The following is a 23,087-nucleotide window of genomic DNA, read 5'->3' as shown; positions in this document are numbered from 1 at the left end:
TGTGTCAGCTTAAGTAGTTATGGTGTCAGGTCGTGTCTACTCAAACTTCCCTGCTCTTTGTTTATGAGACAGTTTTCATTTCTTCACTCTAGCATTCAAGGTAAGGCATTTTTCAGTTTTGTGTATGCAGTTTCACCTTCCATGATGGATGCTATGTACCTGGCAGGAAGGCCCAGTGATTGTTAGAAAATTCTAAGGCCTTTTTATTCATATAACTCCACATGTTGGCATTTTCACTTAAATGGTGTAATGTTGAATTTTTAAAATTTTTACTATATGTGAACTTCTCAATTCATCTTATATGTATGTGCCTGGTTGATTTTTCCTCTTGGAGTCTTTAAGAACTCTAAATAAAATGATAGTGAACCAAACTAAATTACAGAAGAACTCTAGTATTACGGAATTTACCCTCATTTTGTGTGTCCTTAATCTTCCACTATAATGTTCATTACGGTATTCAAAAAGTAATAAATAACCAAGTTGAATAGTAACATTAGCCGGTGTTAGGACCTCACTAAGGATATTGCACCAAAGCATATTTTCATTGAATCTTCAGGAATCCTATTAACAGAAACTGTTCATACTATGGTGGTGGTGAAGACTCAGATGTTAATTAACTTGTCCAGGATCATCGCCCAAGAGGTGGTAGCAGGACTTAAGCCTGGTTCAGTCGAAAGCCAACTCTTAATTCATGAGCTTTGCTCTCCTGTTCTAAATCATTTCTCTCTACAATTCTAGAAAATTGTCTTTTATCTTATATTTTAATTATTTGAACTATTGTGTATAAAATGTTAGTGTTATTAAAGGATCAGGTTAGGGTACAAATACTAAAACTCTAAGCATATTAGTCATATGCAGATGGCTTGGGCCATTAAAGTCATACATTTTGTTGCTGATCTGAAAAATTATGTACTAAACTGTACTGATTTCCTATGAGAACATAGTCTATTTAAAACAACAACAACTATATTCTGTGCTGAGAGTATAACTGAGTGGTAGAGTGACTTGTCTTGCCTATCTAAGTACCTGGTTTCAATTCTTAGTGTGCACAGCCCCAAAGCTATATCCCTTATCTCCAAAGTTGATACTTAGTTGCAAGGAAAGAGGTGAAATATGCACAAGGTCCATGAAAATTAAACAAACAAACAAACAAACAAAACAGGATTCCTTTGGGTGATGTTTAACATGGTACCTGCCACTGGTCAGCCCCCATAGTGGTTCAGGTCTGCTTCCGCTCCGTGTGTATGGGCTAGGCATATGGGACAGACTTTACAACCCAAGTTCAGGGTTGAAGGTAGCTAGCTGTTGGGCCATCTGAAGAGTCTGCTTACTCCTGAGGAACCACTCCCACTGTTGCCCAGGTTCTTTAATCTCCTCTTCCTTCTCCAGGGTTCTTTTTTAGGCCTTGGCTTAATGCCATTTTGTTCACTATTTGAATTGGTAGCTTACAAGGGTGCAAGATAGACCCTTTTTAATAACACTTGTATTTGTTCTTTGATGATTTTATACATGTGTACAGTGTATTTTGATCATCTCTGCCCCTCTCATCCCTCAGCCACTCTGCTTGGACTCCTCTCACCTTCATACTCCGTCTCTTTTTATAAGCCACTGAGTCCAATTAATACTACTCACATGCATATGGACAGAGAACCATCTAGAGTAGGAACAACCAATTCCAGCTGCCATGTCCCTGAGGAGAAAGGACTCTCCAAGCAGCCATCAACTGCCAGTAGCTCCTCAACCAGGGACAGGGCCTCAAGAGCCATTCCCCAAGCCCTGGTGGAATGTTGACTGGCTTGGTTTGTATTCCATACCTGTGGCTCTGAGTTAATGAGTGCAGTGGCCACGTCAGGTCCTTAGGGCCGCACTTCACAGCCCCTCCCCAACCTCCAGCTCTTAGATTTGTTCTGCCGCCACTTCTCCAGTGTCCCTGAGCCTGGAGACCTGGAGTAGGGGGCAGTGGATGCACACAGATGTCCTTTCTAGGTCTGAGCACCCAATAGTCACTTATTGTCGGCATTTTGATCAGTTAGGAGACTGCATTAACCTCTACCAGTTACAGAAAGATACTTCTCTGACCAGGGTTGAGAGGAGCACTAATCTATGGTTATAAGTATAAATAGAGGGCAGCTTAAGAACATGTCCAATCAGACATATAATCAAGATGAAACAAGATTCTTACATACAATAAAAAGTTAAATTTAACTTACCGAATGTCTACATATATTCAACATTCCAGTGTATATTTAGCAAAGCTAATATTTAGCATAGCTATGGTCTTTTGACCATATTTACAGTACAAGACCTGAATTATCTCCTGTGGAGCAAGCCTCAAATGTAATCAGAAAGTGTTTGATTACCCCATGACATTCATGCCTCTGATACATCAGCACATAAGGGAGAGCGTTTTGAAATGTGCTGTTTTTTCAGTGGAGACATCATTCCTGCTATTTCAAAGGATCTTGAGATGTCAAGAAGGAACACAGTCCCTAGAAAGGGATAACTAGACTTTCAGAATGCTCAGGGCCAAAAGACTGGAGCAGTGCAATAGATAATCCTACCTGCTGCCTTTATCATAACACATTTTTCTTACTGATTTTGTTTCTCCTGTTAGTCCGCTGTATTAATTTCATTATAGAAAACCATGGTGACAAAGGAGGAGTATTTGAAAGTAAATGATGTGAAACTATAAATTTTACATGTAAATGACATTTAACTGGAAATACGTAGAGAATTTTTAAAATTCTACCTGCTTCAAGGCAGATTTCTTTATTTATAGCTGCTCATTTAAAATCTGTTATATTTGCAAGTTCCAAATGCAGCTCATGGAGTACCATTTCCAGATGGCCTACCTTCGGCATTTTCCATGAATTGATATCAATTAGAAGCAAAACAAACAAAACCCGCATTAATATATTTACAAATTAAAAAGGACTAAAAGACAAAGAAGGGAAAGTTTGTCTTTTTCAGCATCATGGAAAACATGTGTTGAACATTCTGTATCTGTTAATAAAACCAGGATCTGATAACTTCTAGTTTGTTTGTTTATTTGTTTGTTTGTTTGTTGTTTGTATTTTTTTGAGACAGGGTCTCACTATGTAACTCTGACTGTCCTTGAACTCAACTATGTAGACCAGACTGACTTTGAACTCACAGATTAATTGCCTGCTTCTCCCTCCTGCTGGGATTAAAAGTGTGTGCCCCCATGCCTAGCTTTTGGTAACTTGTTAAATTCTTGTGTATAAAATAGTTTATTAGGTTATGCCTATCACAGATTTTATGTGTATTAAGTCTTAGTTCCTTCTTCTCAAGGACACATTTTTAATGTGTTATAGTGCAGTGTTCTTTGCTTGTTTCCTTTTTGGTCCATTCCTGTTTTGATTTGGTTTAGTTTGGTTTGGTTTCTGAGACAATATCTTACTGTGTAGCCCAGTCTGGCGGCTAACTCTCCACTTTCTTGCCCCAAGTTCCTGAGTTTACTATCAGTTACAGATCTGATCCACCATGCTCGATTTGTTCCTCCCTTTGAAAAGGAGCTGAGGAATTGCCTCAGCCCATTAAAAGGGGAATCTTTAGCCTTTAGGAGTGTACATTTAGTGTTATCATAGGAGATCATTTTACAAAAGCCACAAGGATGCCATTTCAATTTTTTTTACTCTGTTGTTGAGATTTGTATTGTATTTGCACATTGCAATAACTGAGAAAGGCTTTACCAGGAAACCTAACTCTCTTTTTATTGTATTTCTATATGTTCTTACAAGGGTGTGTATGTATATGTGTTACATATATTTTTACTTAATAAGAGTAAAAAGTTCAGTAGAAACTGAAGCCCCTGTCCAAAGTACTTTTGATCAGACTTTTACAGATGTTCATATTTTCTCTTCTTTAATTTTGAAATATTTTAAGACCATAATGGGATATCCCAAGGATGGGAACCAAATCTAAGCACAAAATATGTTTCCTTTTTATGTATCTTACATATAAGCATATATCTTATATATACATGTTTGTGCAGTATGTTTTGTGACTCTGAATGTAGTACAAAAGGTTCATAGAAGAGTATTCTCTACTTGTGTTGGTGCTCAGAAAGTTTCAAATTTTAGAACTTATATTTTGGAATGTCGCATTTGGTATGTTTAACCTGTAGTTAAGGAACATGGGGACTAGTCCCACTGAAAGGAAGTTAGCTGCGGTAGAGTTCTCATCCTCACACGCTTTCCCAGTTAGTGCTATTTCTCTCCGTTCTGCTCTGGAAAGAGCTGCACCCCCAGACCAGGTGCAGGCCCACACTCACAGTCCGTGTGCAGCTCTAATCTCTGAAGCCTTTGAAGAGCAGTGCTTCAGCAGCTGTCCCATCCTGTTCCTGCTACCTACTCATTCTCCATTCAGGGGAAACGCTTCAGTTTAGGCCTTGTTACTCACAGGGTTCACTACTGATACTAGGAAGGGATCGAAGAATGTCATATCAAAGTATTATCAGTGGTATCTAGAATTTTTAGCTATAATTTACTCTTGAACAGATGATAAAGGGAAGCAAGGTTATAGTTTAACAAAATGAATAGTATTGTTTCCAGAAGTTAAATGCCATATTCATGAACATTTTTGTTAATTTTATATTACCAAACAAATTACAATTTGTTACATCCATTGCATTATGTTAATTTCGCTACTTGCTCGTGCAAGTTAGCCTTTTCTACATTGATTTTTAAAAAGCATAATTGAAAAGCCCCCTGGTTCTCAGTAAAGACTGATAACACAGTATTCCTCGGGAGCTGACCGCTTAAAATCCTTACTAAAGCTTTTTGTATCTGTGTCTGAGTGCTGGCTGTGCCTAGCCTTCTGCAGTCATTAGAGAGTGTGCTGAGGGAGAGGAAGCCGGCTTTGCGTGCTTGTGCACAAGGCCTTTCATTATTATTTATTTTATGAGTGTGAGTGCTTTGCCTGCATGTGTGTCTGTACCATGAGCATGCCTGATGCTGGTGGAAGCCATAAGAGGGCATTGGATGTCCTGGAACTGGAGTTAGAAATGGTTGTGGGGCTCCATATGGGTGCTAGAAATTGAACCCCAGCCCCCAAGACCTCATTCTTACAACATTAACTTACTTAGTATTTAAAACTATATATGTTCTCTAAGGACAGAGCCAGCTCCCTCCAGATGTTAGTTACATTTGCTATTTTAGATTCCTCTGTTCCCTTCTACCCTATCACCCTCTCCAAAACAAATACAAACATCATTTCATTTCACTATGTTTCAATTTTTATTTCTCTTAAATGGATACATGGAACTATAATACCAAATTATACTTAACGGAAGTAGTGGTTCCTTTACATTCCCTCTACCAGTTTATATTCCAGGTTCCCCTAGTTGTCTTTTAAAGGTATGTGTATGTGTGTGTGTGGTGGTGGTGGTGGTGGAGGTGATGGTGGAGGTGGTGGTGGTGATGGTGGAGGTGGTGGTGGAGGTGGTGGTGGTGGTGGTGGTGGTGGTGGTGGTGGTTTAAGTTTGTTTGAATTAGGATCCTAAAATGGTCTACACATTGCATTTGGCTAATAATGTTTTTTTATTCTTTCTTAATTCACAGCTTAGACTAACGTCAGTCATCCTTGCCATATCCCTTGTTAATATTTGGGATTAAAATGTCACATGATGCCTTGATTCTATTTTACGTGACCCAGTAAGACTTTCACAATCATCAAAAAGATAAAAGTCTTTTGGCATTTGTGAAAGTCAATAAGCCTTTATACACACATTGGGCAGGATAGTCAGTAAGGCTCACAATTTAAATGGCAGTAGTGACCAAATCAGGAAAGTTCACTAACCTTGACAGGTACTTTCTTTAAGTAAAATTCTAGTGTGTTGTGTTTTCTCACTCTTGAGATTTATATTTGGCTAGAACTGGTCCTTTTATTTTTCAATTATTGAATTCATAATTTTCTATTCAGTGCTCTTGTTTTAAGGAAACAGTTTGACTGTGTGTATGGCACTTCACACACACCATTTGTGTTCTTTTCCCTATCAGATGGTGGGTGGCTGGTCCGCATGTGGAGTATTAACCCATTGAGAGACACTGGAGTAGGTTCATCTCACCCTCTGAACTCAAAACCTGTTTCCCTTTGGATTTCTCTATTATCATGGCAATAGTAACATTTGTCATGGAATGAGAATCTAGGCACTCCATGTATGGTTTCATCTCATCAGTCTGATTGTATTAGCTGTACTTGAAAAATCAAGATCAATGACGGTATCTAGGTTGCCCAGGTCACACAAGCTGTTGAAAAAGGGCACTCTGGGATTGAGGGCTGTTAAGATGGGTTTATGGGTCAGCACAGAAAGCCATCTCCAAAACTCGTGGGGATAAAAGAGAACTGACTCCCCAAAGTTGTCCTCTGCCTTACACACACACACACACACACACACACACACACCACACCACACCACACCACACCACACTCACGCACACACAGAATAGGTGAAATTCCTTAAACAGCAAATTGAACAATTGAGTCCTGATTTACGGAGCTGCAAAGTCCCTCTCCATGGCGTCCGAGGCATTCATGTTGCTCATACTTTGATTTTCTCACTCTCCATTTCAGAGATGCTAACCCACCACAGAGGCGACTAGAGCTGCATTCCCAGAGTAGACTTCTTCCTCTCTGAGCTTAGAACACAACATTTCTGTTTGTTTTCTTGCTTTTTCCCTTGTCTTTAAGGACACATTCTTGTATATCCCATGCTATTCTGGAACTCATAGCTGTGAATGACCTTCAACCTTCTGATCACATGCCTCTACTTCCAAATGCTAAGATGACAGGCATGTAATCCCAATGGTAGAATACTTGGCTGGCATGGGGAAGACCCTGGGTTAGCCCCCCAGCACTGCACTCTGCCATTTGAGCTACAGCCTCAGCCAGCCCCAGAACTCCTAAGACGTTTTCAACATTTCATTTTCTTTTTTTCTTTGTATTTTATACCATTATAGCTCCATATGTTTTTGTTTGGGCTTAGAAAAAGAATTGTGCTGGGCGGCGGTGGCGCACGCCTTTAATCCCAGCACTCGGGAGGCAGAGCCAGGCAGATTTCTGTGAGTGTGAGGCCAGACTGGTCTACAGAGCAAGATCCAGGACAGACACCAAAAACGACACAGAGAAACCCTGTCTCGGGGGGAAAAAAAAAAAATTGTGGGGTTGTTTGTTGTTGTTGTTTTTCTGGATCTCACTCTGTAGGCCAGGCTGGCCTGGAACTCACAGAGATCCTCCTGCCTCTGCTTCCCGAGTGCTGGGATTAAAGCACCTGTCGAATTGTGGTTTTTCATCTTAGTGACTCAGCACTTTTGGTATTTGCCATCCTGTGCTGATGTTCGCAATAAATGAACAAATCTATTCCGTTTACCAAACTTTGAAACAAGTCTTGAAAATGATATGCTAGTGTTTCTATAAGAAATTTAACATGTTTTCTTTTAAGGTATTTCAAGTTGTATGTCCTAAAAATTTGTAAGTGTTTCTTTCTTAAAGACAAGATATAGAATATAGATATAAAATAAACATTTAGAAGACTGTATGTCCACTTTATGCCAGTGTTACCATCAAAGCTGTAACTGTGCCAGGCATGGTGGCACATATCTGATTCAGCATCTGAGAAGTGGTGCCAGAAAGATTGTGTCCCAAGCCATCCTGGTCTACATGGCAAGTTCAAGGCCAGCCAGCTTGAGCAACATAACTAAGAGTTATGGTTATAGGGTCGTGGTAGTACACTTGCCTAGCATGGTGAAAGTCCTGGATTGGATCCCCAAGACTAAATGCACCACTTCAGACTGCAACCGATTATCTACTTCCCTGAAAACTACATCATATTTCTGATGTTCTCCTTACATGGTTATGTTCACTAACTCAGATCTGAAGTTTGCTTTGATTCATGTTATATCACTGATGAAATCTAAAAGAAAAGAATTATTGAAAGCAATAATTTACAACTGGTAAATCAAATGGCTTCGTTTTCATTTAAAACTGTAATTTACGTGTTTCTTTCCAAAATTCTTAATTTGAGTGATGTAGTCTGTCGTCCATGTCTGTCAGTTCCACATCCATGAATTTAATTAATTTGAATCAAAAATATCAGAAAAAAATTGTTCTTTACTGAACATGTGCTTTTTCTTGTTATTATACCCTGTACAATACAGTGCAGCAGCTATTTGTATTTATGTATTACATTGTTTAAATTATTATATATAATCTAGGAATGACTTAAGCTATATATATATATAAAGAAGACATGCACATTTATATACAAGATATATATATATATATATATTGCCATTTATATATATGTTCTTAGATCTTGATATCCATGAGGATTCTGCAGCCAAACCCGAACAGATATCAAAAAATAACACAATGTGTAATCTTGCCTCTGTGTTTCGTTCCATATTTTCAAAGAAGCATACTTCTTAACCTTTTTTTTATAAAAATCTTTTTTAAATATAATCATTAAAGTTACAAAATGTAAATTTTATGTTACAAATGTGTAGCTGCTATTAATGAACTTATAGACTATAAAATGTTGTTTCCCGGTGTCATGTTACAAACTGTGTTTGTGCTTTTCTACAGAACACTCCCATGCCGCCTTCACCAGCTGTACAAACGCAGGGCCAGCCTAACAGTTCTCAGCCTTCTCCACTCAGTGCATCCAGTCAGCATGCAGATCCAGTGAGGAAACCTGGGCAGAACTTCATGTGTCTATGGCAGTCTTGTAAAAAGTAAATGGCTGTTTGATTTGTTATACAGAAGTGTTCTTTGGTTTAGAGTGCTTTCATATTTAAATTTGTCATATTTTGTGTATAAAATTTCTTTTTCTGGAACCAGTAACTTTTAATGAAAAGTCCTTTATGTTGTGAGTTACACTTACATGGATAAGTGGTATGCTTCAGCTGAAAGGTCTGTATCAGTGGTCGAAAGAACTCCACTGTTTAATGCTAGTAAGGAATGTGGCTGAGTATTGATTTTTAATCAGTTAATAGCCTGATTTTAAGCCAGTCATAGTGGTACAACTTTTAATCTCAGCACTCAGAAAGCAGAGACAGGTGGATCTCTTGAGTTTGATGCCAACCTGGTCTACATAGCAAGTTCCAGGCCAACCAAGGCTGCATAATGAAATCCTGTATCTTTTAAAAAAAAAAAAAAAAAAAAAAAAAAAAAAGCCATTATAGACTGAAGTGTTTAGTCATTAGTGCTTTTAATCCCCATGACTCAGGGCTGAGGCAATAGGATTGCCATGTTTTTGAGACCAGCCTGTGCTTCATTGTAAGATCTATTTCAACAAAAAGAAAAACCAAATTTAGTTGTGTGCTTTTTAAGGTAACATAGTAACAGATGTAAAATTTCTGGAAAAGCTTAGAAGTCATATCATTTCACAATTTAGTAACTAATATGAACAATAATAGCACTGAACTTATTTGTGTGTGTGTGTGTGTGGTGCATGTACGTGAACCAGAAACTCACCACACCGGTTAAGCTGGCTGGTCAGAGAGCCCCTCCGGTCCACATGTGTGGACTCTTACTGAGTGCTGATGTTACAGATCTCCTTGACTCTGTGCAGCAAGCACTTGGCACATTGAGCCATCTTCTAGCCCCAGGAATGAACTCACTTTGTTCATACTGGGGTGAAGCTAGGCTTTGCATGTGCTGAGCAAGAGCTGGAACTAAGCTTCTTTAAAGTTAAAGCATTCTCAGACTTAAGGAAAACTTGAAGATGCTGGCTAAATTGAAATGTTTCTTTCCACCAGCAGAGCTGAGCCAAGACCCTTTGCCTTGAGTAACTTGAGAACTCTAAGCCTGGGGCACTTCCTTTAATAGGCAAAGTAGTTTTCATTTCTTAGAGAAGAGATTCCATTTTCATAGCTTAAAGAATTTATATTAGCTCTTTTGATTTATTAGAGATAATTGTGTCTTGTTAATTTCATATATAGGGTTTTTATATAATCATGAGCTATCTATCCTCATAGCCTGGGGATTATTAATAGCATGGAAAGCCAGTGCTTATTAAACTTAAATCTCAAAACAGCAGTGGTACATGATATCAGTTTAGTGCGACTTGACCAGTGGGTTTTTTGTTTTTTGTTTTCTTCTTTTCAATGAAAAAAAAAAAATACAGATTCATCGTGTTATTAAGGGTAAGTATTGTTTCTCCTTCTGTGTGTGTGTGTGTACTCGATCATAATGTAAAATCCCAGAGAAACTCTTTAGATTCTCTGGCTATTTCTTTTAGTCACTGAAACTGACCATCTTTCTTCATCTGTCTCTTTTTGCTGTGACAGAGATGGGATTTGGGGCTTTGCACATGCTAAACAGGGCTCTGCCACTTGGCTAGACTTCCAGCACCTCTTTGGTTGTTATTGTTTTAGTTTGTGTTGTAAGTTAGCTGACACCTTGTTCGCTTGTGTGTACTTGCTATCTGTCTGTTGTAAGGTTTTGCTCTTTTTCTGTGCTCTGGTGGTAAAGAATAGCTGACCAATAGGTAGTCTGTTAAAGCTGTTGACTCGAGAATCTGCAGTGGGGTCGGGGATTTAGCTCAGTGGTAAAACATTTTAGGCCTTGTTCTCAGTCCTTAGAGGGAATAAAAGAAGTTTAAAAGTAACTGCTTTAGATGAAGTTCTTAGAATGTGTTGACCACAGCAACAACAAATTCTGGAGGAGTTAATGAGCCTATCTAAACATGCAACATCGATTCCCATCTAATGAATGTGGTCCATGCTATGTAACTTAATGACGTGCTGCTGTTTGTTATGAATGAGACAGATTCAACGATGCTTCTTAAAGCTCATCCTTTTTTTCAGGCCATCATTTTTTCAGTTCTCATTAACAAGTTCAACCTGAGTCTACAAATACTTATCAAGTGTTTTCTTAGTGTAGGGTTCATGTGGTAAGAAGACTACAAGTACAAAAATACTTCTAATTCTTGGGATACATACCCCAAAACAAATCAATTACAGTTCAAGTAAGTGCTGTGAAAAGAGCATGTCGTAGTGCTGTCAGCAGCATAGCAACAGTTACAGAGTGTTGGGAAAGTTTCATTTTAGCATTGTGTTTGAGTTGAGTCTTGAAGAACGAGATGGAATTTGCCATAGTCAGAATGTCAAATGTAGTCTCAGAAATCACCCGAGTGCCCAGCATGCCCAGTAGACTGTGAAGAGCTTAGGATACCAAGAACACAGAATAAGAGAAGCACTTTAGTTTTTCACATTCAGGTTCTGTTCCAAATGAAAAATTATATGTCACAGCCGTAGTCCACTAAGTGGTTAGTTCAGAATTTTTTAATAATATAAAAAATATGAGTACTTTTCCCACTGGATTTAGAAATAAACTTATTTAGTTCATGGATTTATTATTGTAAAATGCCTAGTATTTCCCGTCGAAATACCTGCGTGCTCTCCTCCTTTATAGAGTTGAGTGGCTTGAGTGTGCCTTTGATCTGGGTGGCAGTACTGACCTGGGTTGTCTCTTTAGACCAGCAGTCTGCTAAGTCACCCAGTATAGCACCATGTGTCAACAACAAGATGCAGGAGTAGACATGTGCTCGTTTTCTCTCTCATTGCTTGATAGAACTGCCGTCCTTTCTTTTACAGTCTCTGTATAGATAGAGTAGTGCTACCATTCCTTCCTGGGTTATTGTTGTTTGCTTTGGTTTTCTTTTAGTTCTTTGAAAATCCCGTACATTGTGTTTTTATCAAATCACCCTTCCTTGCCTTCATACAACTTTTGTCTCTTCTTTTTTTTCCCTACCCATCAAGTCCAATTTATGCTGCCCAAATATTCTTGAACATGTGGCATTCCAACAGAGTGTGGTCAGCTTACCAAGTAGAACATTCTTTTTTTTAGTTTTTTGAACATGTATGAGTGTTTTACCTTGCATGTATGACATGTCTACCACATGCATGCGTAGTGCCCAAAGTGGCCAGAAGAGGGCATCAGATGCTCTGGAGCTGGAGTTAAAGACAACTGTGAGCCACCGTGTGGGTGGTAGGAATCAAACCCCAGTCCTCTGAAAGAGCGGGAAATGCTCTTAGCCACTGAACCGTCTCTCCTGCTTCCTGGAAGCAACATTCTTAAAGAGAACTGGCTCTTCTCTCCAGCAGCTATCCAGTTCCAGCAGCAGCTCCTCAGTTACCTCCCCTTTCCATGCTGACATTTGGTCTTGCTTAAGACTGCATGGGGCTTGTGTATGCTGTCACAGTCAGTGTCGGCGCATATGTACAGCTCCCCTGTGTGTCTGGAGGACACTGTGTCCTTGGAGTCACCCATCACCTCTGGCTCTTAAGAGTCTTTCTGCCCTTCTTCTGAAGTGATCCGTGAGCCTTGAAGGAAGGGATGGGATGCAGACGTCCCATTTAGAACTATCATTCCACAGCCTCTTCCTCTCTGCACTTCGGCCAGTTGTGAGTCTCTGTGTTAATCTCCATCTACTGCAAATAGAAGCAAGCGTCTCTGGTGAAGGTTGAGGTGCTCTAATCTGTGGGTAGAGTGAGAAGACATTTAGAAATCAGTTATTACTGTGTCCAGTAGTAGTAGTTTCACCTCTGCAGCCTATAACTTGTCTAGCCACAGGTTCTTAGCCAACAGTGGACCAGTATAGGTTTCATCTTGTGGAGCAGGATTTCTCAGTTGAAGAAGAAAATGGTCGGTTATCACTATGACATCCATGTCAGTCCTTCATCAGCGGGCATATCTTGCCATGCCGTTCATTATTGTAGCCCATGGGAGTATTTCTTTCTTAAATGTTAGGTGGAATCCACTAATGAAACCATCTTGTCCTGATTTTTTTTGCTTTACAGGTTATTGATTCAATTTCTCTAGTAATTATAGGCCTGTTCAGATCACCTGTTTTTCTTCCTGTGAGTTTGGTAGAATTGTTTCAAAGATAACTATTTGTCGTTTGTGAGCATAGAAATATAATACCTTATGTTGCACTCTTTAACTTATTACATTTGTGTGTGTGCACACATACACACGTTACATGGAACGAGTATGAAGGTGAGAAGGCACCTTAACAACGGTCAGTTCTCTCCATCCTGTGGGTTTGCGACATTGGATTCGGGTCATCAGGCTTGGCAACAAGAGCCTTCACCCTCTGACCCCTGAGCCATCTCATTTGCCCCTCTTGGTTATACTTCATTTCTAATATTAGTGACTTATTTCTCTCTTTTTTCCTTGGTCCTGGCTAGAGTTTTACTAACTTTATTGAACTTTTCAATAAATACAAACTACAGGTGCACAAAAAACCTTTTTATTTGTCATTCTCTTCCTATTGACATCCTTTATTCAATTTCATTTATTTCTGCTATGATATTTTTTAATTATTTTCTTCTGTTTGCTTTTTCTAGTTTCTTGGAATAGATGCTTAATTTTACTGATTTTAGATCTTATTGATAAAAATGTTCATTTTGTCTTTCTAAGTTTTACTGTATTTCTCAAATTTTGAAGTTGTATTTTCATTTAGTTCAGAATATTGAAGAGCGTCATTTAATCTCCAAATATTTTGTTTTTAGCAGCTATTATTTTGTTGTTTACAGGTTGTCTTAATTTCTTTTCCTGTTGCTGGGGTAAAATATGATGACAGGCCACGCGGGGGTGGCGCACCCCTTTAATCCCAGCACTCGGGAGGCAGAGCCAGGTGGATCTCTGTGAGTTTGAGGCCAGCCTGGTCTACAGAGTGAGTTCCAGGACAGCCAAGGCTACACAGAGAAACCCTGTCTCAGGGAAAAAGAAAAAGAAAGAAAGGAAGGAAGAAAAAGAAAATAAACTGAGAGAAGCAACTTAAGCGAGAGGGTTCCCTTTCTCAGGGTTCAAGGCACAGTCCGTCATGGGGGGGCAGTCAGAGCAGCTGAGTGGTGAGCAGCTGAGCGGTGAGCAGCTGCTCACACTGTCCCATTATACCTTCAGCTGTAGAAGAAGCAGAGAGTGGTCAGCATGTGTCTGTGCTCAGCTAGTTTTATATAGTCCAGGACTGAAACCCAGGGCATTGTACTGACCACAGTGAGCAGGTCATCCCACCTCAAGTAATGGCAGTCAAGGTAATCCCTCACAGACATGCTTGGGAGTCCATCTCTCAGGTGACTTCAGATTCTGTGATGTTGACATACACATACAGGTTAACTCCATGTAATCTGACGGTACATGCTCTGTGTTCCTATTTTTTTTTTCATTTGCTGGAGAGTATATTATGGTACTAAATGTGTTATAACATGTGAATGTCTCATGAGAGATTGATAAGAATATCATTCGATGAAGTATTCTCTACATGTTAATCAGGTCCAAATGATTGGTGCTGCTGCTGGTTCGTTTTTTTCTTTACTGATCTTCTGCCTGTTTGGTATGTCACTCACTAGTAGGGACGTCCACGTGCCCAGCTAGGGGACTGGGTATGTCTGCTTTCTCTGTAGTGCCCATCCTTCTTTGCTTGAGGAATTTTGATACTTTGTGTTAGGTATATATACTTTATGGAGAATGCTGTGTGTGTGTGTGTGTGCGCGCGCCACTTGTGTGTTTGTTTGTGTCATTTGACAGGTTTGAAGTTTTTGTTAAAAGTCAGAGATAGCTCATAAGAACCGAAGGAAGAGACTTTTAGCATGCGTCTTACTTTAGATGACTAGGAATTGAGTGGTGTCTAATACGTGTGTGGGTATCCAGGCTTCAATTTCTTTGTTTTCTTAGCAGTTCTCTTTTTAAACATTTATTTAGTGTGTGTGTGCAAGGGCATGTCAGTCACTGTTTAGTATAACCATAGGTCACTGGCTCTAGCAGTATTTCTGGTCCCTTCTGGTCACATGTCTCCCTGGCTTTTAGGATGACCACTTGCCCTGTGTCTTCAGTTTTCTGATGAGCTCAGTATTTGGCTGCTCTGCCCCCCTGCCCCTGTGAGTGTATATGTGAGTCTGTCTTTCGTTCTTTCTCTTTCTCTCTCCCTCTCTTTCCCCTCCCTCTCTCTCTCCATCTCTCTCCCTCTCTTCCCCCTCTCCCTCTCTCTCCGTCTGTCTCTCTCTGTCTCTGTCTGTCTGTCTGCCTCCCTCCCTCCCTCCCTCCCTCCCTCCCTCCCTCCCTCCCTCCCTCCCTCTCTCTCTGTCTCTCTCTGTCTCTCTCTGTCTCTCTGTCTCTCTCTCTCTCTCTCTCTCCTCTCTCTCTCTCTCTCTCTCTCTCTCTCTCTCTCTCTCTCTCTCTCTCTCTCTCTCTCTCTCTGTCTCTCTGTCTCCCTTGAGCCCAGGGCCTTTTCCTCACTAGGCAAGTGCTCTTCCATAAAACCACTTCCCATCCCCTCATTCTGCTTGATTCTTGTGGGGTTGGAAATGATACCATTTGGTCCCTTCACATTGCCTCGTCCATTGCCCTTGTTTGTGTATTACTATTAAGCACAATGTTAACTATTAGCTCATAACTGAAATATATAAAAAATGTGTTTTTAAAGAAAATTTAGCCATAAGAGTTCTATCTTGTTTTATGAATAGTAGTTTTAATTAATACTTTGTTTGGACAAGGCTTCTGAAGCCATCCATAGAAGACATCTGAAGGTCAGTTCTGTAGAATATGGTGGTCATCTAGTTCTCTAGCCACTTACTGGCAAAGCTCGAAAGTATTTCCATCTAAGAGAAATATAATCTATAATGTGGTCATGTTGAGAACTCCATCATTAATGCTCACACCAAGAATGCCAAGGTTCCCAGATTTATTCTCATTAAACATTTCAATTTAAAGCTGTTTTGCTTATGAAGCAGGAACTTTGAGTTTATGATAGAAAAATGACTATTTTCTGAGTACCTAGAAATCGCTGAGGTGATGCTGAACTATGTCATTGACATTCCAGCAGGTACCAACTTCATTACTAGTTTGCAAAAGATCAAAACTTAGAGGTAACTAGCATTTCTGTTCTCATTAGGATTTTAATACGCAGAATTCCTAGAAAATAATTTTCTCTAGTTATGTGCATTTCTGAAATAATGTAATGAGCTTAAAAGTACAGAAGAAATTTAAATATTTGCTTAACAGTGGTGGAAGCTTATATAGAAACATGCACTTAAAAAATTGCCAAGTTAATAATTTGGAAATACTTTATATAGTAAAATATTCAGAGTAGACATTTTAATTCACAATACAGTGCCTGCAGCAAGGATTGTTTGATTCTAGATGTTGCCAGCTAGGATTGACTTAACTAATGATTAAATTGGTCAACAGCTTAAGTTGCAGGGCAGTGGGAGAATAAAACCAAAATTAGTTTTAAGGCATCTTTTGTCTGTCTGTGGTCCCAGTGTGCTGCTTTGCTGCCTGACGTTCTGGAACCAGCGCAATGACGGCCGCACACACAGCTTTTCAGTCACACTTCCTGACTGAGTTGCATGAAGCCTCACTAGCTTGATTTGAACTCAGCAGTTGTTGGCTGCACTGGCGTCACTCATTATCGTGATAGTCATGAAATCTTGCTGCTTCTAAGCCTACACAAGAATCTGTGTGAGAGTGGAAGTTTTGCTGATGTTTTACTGATATAGAGAACTAATGAGTCATCCTAAGGGCAAGACTGATTACATGTGATGTTGCTATGGGTAACATTACTTTGAGAAGTATATGCTCCACAAGGCTTCACCACCTCTGCTGTAAGAAAAGTTCCTTGGAAAATCCCTAATTACTACTACAAGTGGTAATGTGTGCATTGGCTGGTTGGTTGGCTTGTTGGTTGGTTTTGAGTAAGGCTCCATTCTTTTAACATTGAGTTCCAAAGAGCCCAATTACTTAAAGATGTTACCAAATATCAAAAGGTTCACATAACATAAAATTAATTGAGGTTAAGATAGTTTTAGTGTCAAATATTTAAAGTGTTACAAATATCATTTCCTAGGTTGGGAATCTACCCTGTAGTCTACTAATATTTATTTCATGGAAAATTATTCATAGAATACAGAGAATTATCAAATATTACTAACCTCTTAAACCTAGTTCATTTTCAGAATTTTTTACAGCATGAAAAAATTTACAGTATCAGAGATACTGAATATAAAAGTATACCTTAGTTTATACCTAGTTATATATTTCTGCATATTAAGGTATATTAGGGGAGAAAATCAGCCTTTAGTGTTCGACATAAATACCTAGTTTAAAATTCCAGCTCTGGGGGCTGGAGAGATGGCTCAGAGGTTAAGAGCACTGGCTGCTCTTCCAGAGGTCCTGAGTTCAATTCCCAGCAACCACATGGTGGCTCACAACCATCTGTAATGAGATCTGGTGCCCTCTTCTGGCCTGCAGTCATACATGCTCTATTCATAATAAATAAATCTTTAAAAAAAAAAAATCCAGCTCTGATATTTAGCTATGTGATTCTGAAAAATGATATTTGAAAGCCCATTTTTTAGCATAAAGTGGGGATGTGAATGTGCTGGGTGCCTGTGTGTACTGAGCAAGAATTAGTTAGAAGGCACTCCATGCTGTAAGGAACTTCCCAGGAACAGTGTGATGTGCACAGTGCCAGATCTTTCTGGGAAACCAAGTGAGGATCCATGCTAGAATTTTGTTCAGATTCCTTTAGCTGCTTCATTCATCCCGTTAAGAAGATGCACACAGCTCCCTGCACCTCAGGCTCAGAGAACATTGCAAAGGACGGGTGGAAAAACCGGTAAGAGCCAGAGGACCAGGAGTCTGCTGGGAGGTTGTCTCTTTGTAATGTCAGGAGATACGTCTTGCACAATCTCAACTTGACTGCCTAAATGTGAACTGAACATGGATGACGACACCAACAGACATGCCAGAGTGGACAGGGAGAAAGTCCATGAGGCCCCACCTACACAAAGAGCTACAGACAACTAAGAATGCTGGAGTGGGAGAGACAGTGTTCCTCAGGGAACAGTAGCCCAGTTGGTTTTCCAATACAAAAGGGTCAACCCTCAAAGCATGCATACAAGCAAGAGTGTGTGGACTGAGCTGGTTATATTTAGGAATATATATGTATATCTGGGCTGGATAGTTTCTTGATTTGACTTCCTCAGTGATGGACTGTCACCTGGAAGTGTAAGTTGAAATAAATCCTTGCCTCACCAAGTTGCCTTGGTCATAGTGTTTTACCACTCAATAGAAACCCTAACAAAGACAAGTTGGTACCAGTATAGTGGGGCACAGCTGTGACAGACCTGACCATGTTGTATTGGGGAGGATTGTGAAAGAACTTTGGAACTTTGGGCTAGAAAAGCCATTGAGTGTTGAGCTCAGTGAGCTATTCTGTGGGAGCCTGGAAGATAAGAATGTTGAGAGCAGCGTGGACAATAGAGGCCTGGAGAACAAAGTAAAGACTCTACCAGGCCCTTTGTGTGAAGAATCTGTGGTGTCTGGTCAAGCAGAGCTGAAGAATTTGCTGTGATTAACAAGAGACCAGAACTGCTGAAGGAAAACCTTTGTTTTAGTGGGACAGTTGATGCTGAGAAATTAGCAGTGACTAAGAAGAAAGCAGCATCACTGAGGTGAAGTCTTCTGGGAGGTGTTTCCTCAGGGTCAGCACACAAAAGCTGTGTTCTAGAGGCAGCACCAGGTTGTACCTTGTGCTGGCAGCTGAACTTGGTGGTATAATAGTCACCCAGGTGGTACTGGTTTTGAAGGCACGAAGGGGTCATGGAGAGCAACTGAGGCTTGGCGCTGTGAGAGGCCAGGAGAGGCCAGGAGAGGCCATTGGTGAATGTGCAGCCTCAGTGGCAGTTGAAGGGCAGAACTGAAGGGATCATGCAAAGAAGTTGAGGCTTGGCACCATGAAGAGAGCCTATGAGAGGTTACTGGTGAAAGTGCAGCCCAGTTATAGCAGAAGAGCCCAGCATTTTGGAGATTCCAGTACCGTGGGATGACCTCCAAGGACAGCAGCAGTGGGGAGTGGACTTTGCCAGAGCCTAGAAGACAAGCTGTGTGCTGCAGAGAAGGCAGAGTTGGAGAAATGACCCAAGCACTTTGGAGGAGTCCAGAAGACCAAGAGTGGATCCCAGCCATTGGACACTCCATTATTTACAGTATTGGGAGTTTGGTTTTGCTTTGACCAGATTGTTACTGTGCCCAGGTTCTTCCCTCTTGAAATGCAGAAGTATTTAACTTGATTTTTTTTTTTTTAACAGAAACCCAAGGTTGAGAGATTTTGAACTTTTAAAAGAGATTTTGGACTTTTAAAGACACTGGATATGTTAACGGGACTGAATTTTTAATGTGATTAAATTTATGAGGACTATGGGGCTTTTAAAGTTGTTTATGTTTTTAATGTGAGATCTTAGGGATGAATGCAAAAGGAAGGGTGGCTTAATAGTGACGTGTTTGTGTGTCAAGTTGACAAGGGGTCAGTTGTGCTGCCTAATTTTATGTTACCTGGACACAAGCTGAAGTCGTCTGAGAAGAGGGACCCTCAATTAGGAAAATGTCTCTATAAAATGGGGTTGTAAGCAGGCCTGTAGAGCAGTTTCTTAATTAGTGATTGTGCATGGTGCCATCCTTGGGCTGGTGGTCCTGCGTTTTATAAGAAAGCAAGCTATTGGGAGCAAGCCAGTAAGCAGCACCCCTCCATGGCCTCTGCATCAGCTCCTGCCTCCAGGTTCCTGCCCTGCTTGAGTTTCTGCCTTGACTTCCCTCACTGAAGGAGTGTTGCCTGGAAGTGTAAGTGGAAATGAATCGTTTCCTCCAAGTTGCCTTCGTCATGGTGTTTTTTTTGCAGCAATGAAAACCCTAATGTAGACAGTATATATGCATACATGTAACAACTATGAACGAAAAAAGGGCCATGAATTTGAAGGAGAGCAAGGAGAGGGATGAGGGAGGGTTTGGAGGAGGAAAAGTGAAAAGTGAAATGATGTCATTATATAAATCTTGAAAATAAAAACATAGTTTTTTGTTTTTCTATTTTTAAACTACATATACACAGACTTACACCTTAAATTCTGTGAACTTCTGTATGATAAGAATCACTTAGCACCTACATTGTATATACCTTCTTCCTGTGGTACTTTCTCTGATGTAGACTGTTTTCAACCTACTGTTGATGTTTTATGGGAGATATACATTTTTAAAGCATATCTTAATGTCTCTAACTGTATATTTGTTTGCCTGTTTGCTTGTTTGTTGAGACAGGGTCTCACTACATACCCCTTATTGGCCTAGAACTTACTATATATACCACTTGCAGAGATCTGCCTTGAATTTTATAATTTAAAAAATTAGTAATATATTAGTATACATGGCTGTATGTGGGTCTGTGCATGTTAGTGCAAGTGTCTGCCAAGGCCAGAAACATCTTATTCTCCTAGGGCTAGATCTAGGCAACTGTAAGCCGTCTGCTATGTACGCCGAGAACTGAACTCTTGTCGGTAATAGCAGTGTGTCCCCTTTAACAATGAGCCATCTCTCCAGCTTCAGAATGAGGAGTTTTAATAGTGAAATTAGACTTGTTCATCTCCCTCTCATGTTAAACTGTTACATCTGGATATAATACAATCTGACTAATCCTCTACCAAGGTGTTTGATATCCCCTGGTTCTTAGCAGCCAATTATGCAGTTTCATTTGATTATAAAATAATGCATTATCTTTGATATTTCTTTTGTTCTAAAATAATATGTAAAACAAATTGATATCAAAGGTTGAGGTAAAAGTTTGTTTTACAGCAGTAATTTGGTGTAGGTTTTTATATATGCTCATAAATTTTTTTACATTTATACATAATGTGTTTTATACTAGAATTTTCCTACAAAAGATATCACATGCATATTTTGTGCAAATAATGTGGAAGATTTTGTTATTTTGTGGTTGTTGTTGTTGTTGTTGTTGTTGTTTTGCAGCAGGAGGGCTATTAAGACATGGAATACTTTTAGACCATTAAGAGAAAAGAGACTACCAAGACTTGACCAAGAGAATACTAAATGAATCTAAACTCAACTGTTGTTTTCATCCTTTTGATATATGCCTGCCTTATAATTGTAGTGTTTCTTTTTAAATTGTTCTTTTGAATGTGGTAGGTTTGTTAAAATATAAAACTATATTATGTATTTTTGGTGTGTGTGTGCGTGCGTGCGTGCGTGCGTGCGTGCGTGTGTGTGTGTGTGTGTGTGTGTGTGTGTGTGTGACCTCCTGAATAGACTGAAGGCTTTTAAAGGATGAACTTGAGGAAATGGAATGCGTTTGTGTCCTTAGGCACCTGCTGATAGGAACAGGCAGGCCTGAACCAGCACCAGTGATGCTCATGGGCTGTTTTGGTTTAGGTAGTTTTTAAATACTTTCTTTTTGTTTGTTCTTTTCTGTGGTTGGGGAGTGTGTGTGTTTGTTTGGTTTCTTTTAATTTAAGTATTTTACTCCTAAATGGCTACTTAGAGCAGCTGGGATTAGGAAATTTATCCTTATGTTAATTCTGTTCACTAGAACCAAAAAGCCTAGTGTGTGATAAAACAAAATAACTTAAGGGAAACTGCGCTCCTGTAGAAGCCTGCCCTGAGCTGTTTTCAGCTGCTTAAATAATTAGCAGAGTGTGAGGTTTTTTTTAGCTGTATTGTTGTAATTGAAGATGGTGTGTACCTTTGACAGTTGACAATGACTGAGAGGAAAACAGCAGATACAGCTAATGCAGTAAAAAATTATGAAATGTTCAATTTTGTATTGCTTTGCTAAATATTGGTAAATTCTAATTCCTATCTACTGAGAGTAGCAGCACCAAGGGAAAAGTGTACTTCTGAGGTTTGGGGAGCTATTGAATGTACCACACCACAGGAGGACAACTTGTGGGAGTTTGGTACTCTCCTTCCACCATGTGGGTACTAGGAATGAAACTTGGGTCATCAGGCATGATGCCAAGGGCTTTACTTGCTGGCCCTAGAATCTATATTCTTAAACATTGTACTAAGTTGAAAGGGAAAGGTAGAAGGTACAAAGAATGTAGTAACATAAAACTCAGTGAGTAAATCATAGAGACAGCATGAGGACAATAGCTGAGATCCAAGAGAAAAGGACAGGTGATGACCAGAGAGTCCAAGTATGGAATTGGAAAGGAAGCACTAAGATTGAAGTTCTTTCAGTAATGTGTCTTATTTAGAAAGATAGATAAAACTGAGACATTGTACTCATGTTCACAAATTTATACTACTCAAGGAGAAGATAAGGATTGACATTTTGTAAAGTCAACCTATAAATGGAAGGTTTTCTCCCACCTGCCAGTTCCTGAATAATCACTCAGAGGCTTAATATTAATTATAAATGGTCGGCCTGTAGCTCAGGCTTATTACTAACTAGCTCTTACAATTAAATTAACCCATAATTCTTACCTATGTTTAGCCACGTGTCTTGGCACCTTTTCTCAACACAACACTCTCATCTTGCTCCCTCTGTGTCTGCTTGGCGACTCCTGACTCCACCCTTCCCAGCATTCTTAGTTTGATCACCCTGCCTATTCTTCCTGCCTGGCTACTGGCCAATCAACATTTTAGTAAACCAATTCAAGTGACAGCTCTTTACAGGGCACAAGAGGATTATTCCACAGCATTTCCTCCTTTTTGTCTAATTAAAAAGAAAGGTTTTAACTTTAACATAGTAAAATTATATACAACAAAAACAGTTATTAAGTAATAATTACAATTACATTATCTAGTCCATTTGTATTTGACAAAATTAGAGAAAAAATTTATTATCTATCTTATCTTGTTGAGTCTAAAGTTTCACATTTAGCTTTTTATCATAACTAAAAAAACCTATAATTATAACTATCTAGTCTTCAACTCCATCAAAGACCCCAGAAGGGTAAAATGTTACCTAACGACAAAGACATCTCTCTGCCTGGACAGTCACTCAAAGTTCTCTGTATCATTGGGGCATCCAACTCTGGCCTGTAGGCCTAGCGTATCTGACAGACCTTGCTGTGAAGCAGGGAATTTTGAAGGACTGTCCTACCTTGTCTTGGCAAAGTTTGCCAGTTGCCTTTCTTGTGTCCTGATGGTCCAATTTGGACAGTAACTGTCAGCATTTGAGGCAAGGGCAGTTTCTCTTCCCACATGGCTAGCTTTTGCCATAAAGAAAACAAACTCTATATGGAGTTTCTTCAATGCTCATCATCATCTTT

The 23,087-nt window shown here is 39.6% G+C and overlaps 1 protein-coding gene across 1 annotated transcript in view; it reads left to right on the top strand.

Moving 5' to 3' along the window:
- Positions 1-23,087, top strand: part of Arid2 (AT-rich interaction domain 2) — a 136,642-nt gene that overhangs the window by 93,678 nt on the left and 19,877 nt on the right. The window contains exon 16 of the mRNA XM_059247458.1: positions 8,605-8,753. Coding sequence (XP_059103441.1) covers positions 8,605-8,753 — 149 coding nt within the window. The remainder of the gene's footprint in view (positions 1-8,604; positions 8,754-23,087) is intronic.

This window comes from Peromyscus eremicus, chromosome 20 (assembly GCF_949786415.1).
Source record: "Peromyscus eremicus chromosome 20, PerEre_H2_v1, whole genome shotgun sequence".
NCBI lineage: Eukaryota > Metazoa > Chordata > Mammalia > Rodentia > Cricetidae > Peromyscus > Peromyscus eremicus.
The sequence above is the reverse complement of the archived record's forward strand: the minus strand, read 5'-3'. Positions and strand labels throughout refer to the sequence as shown.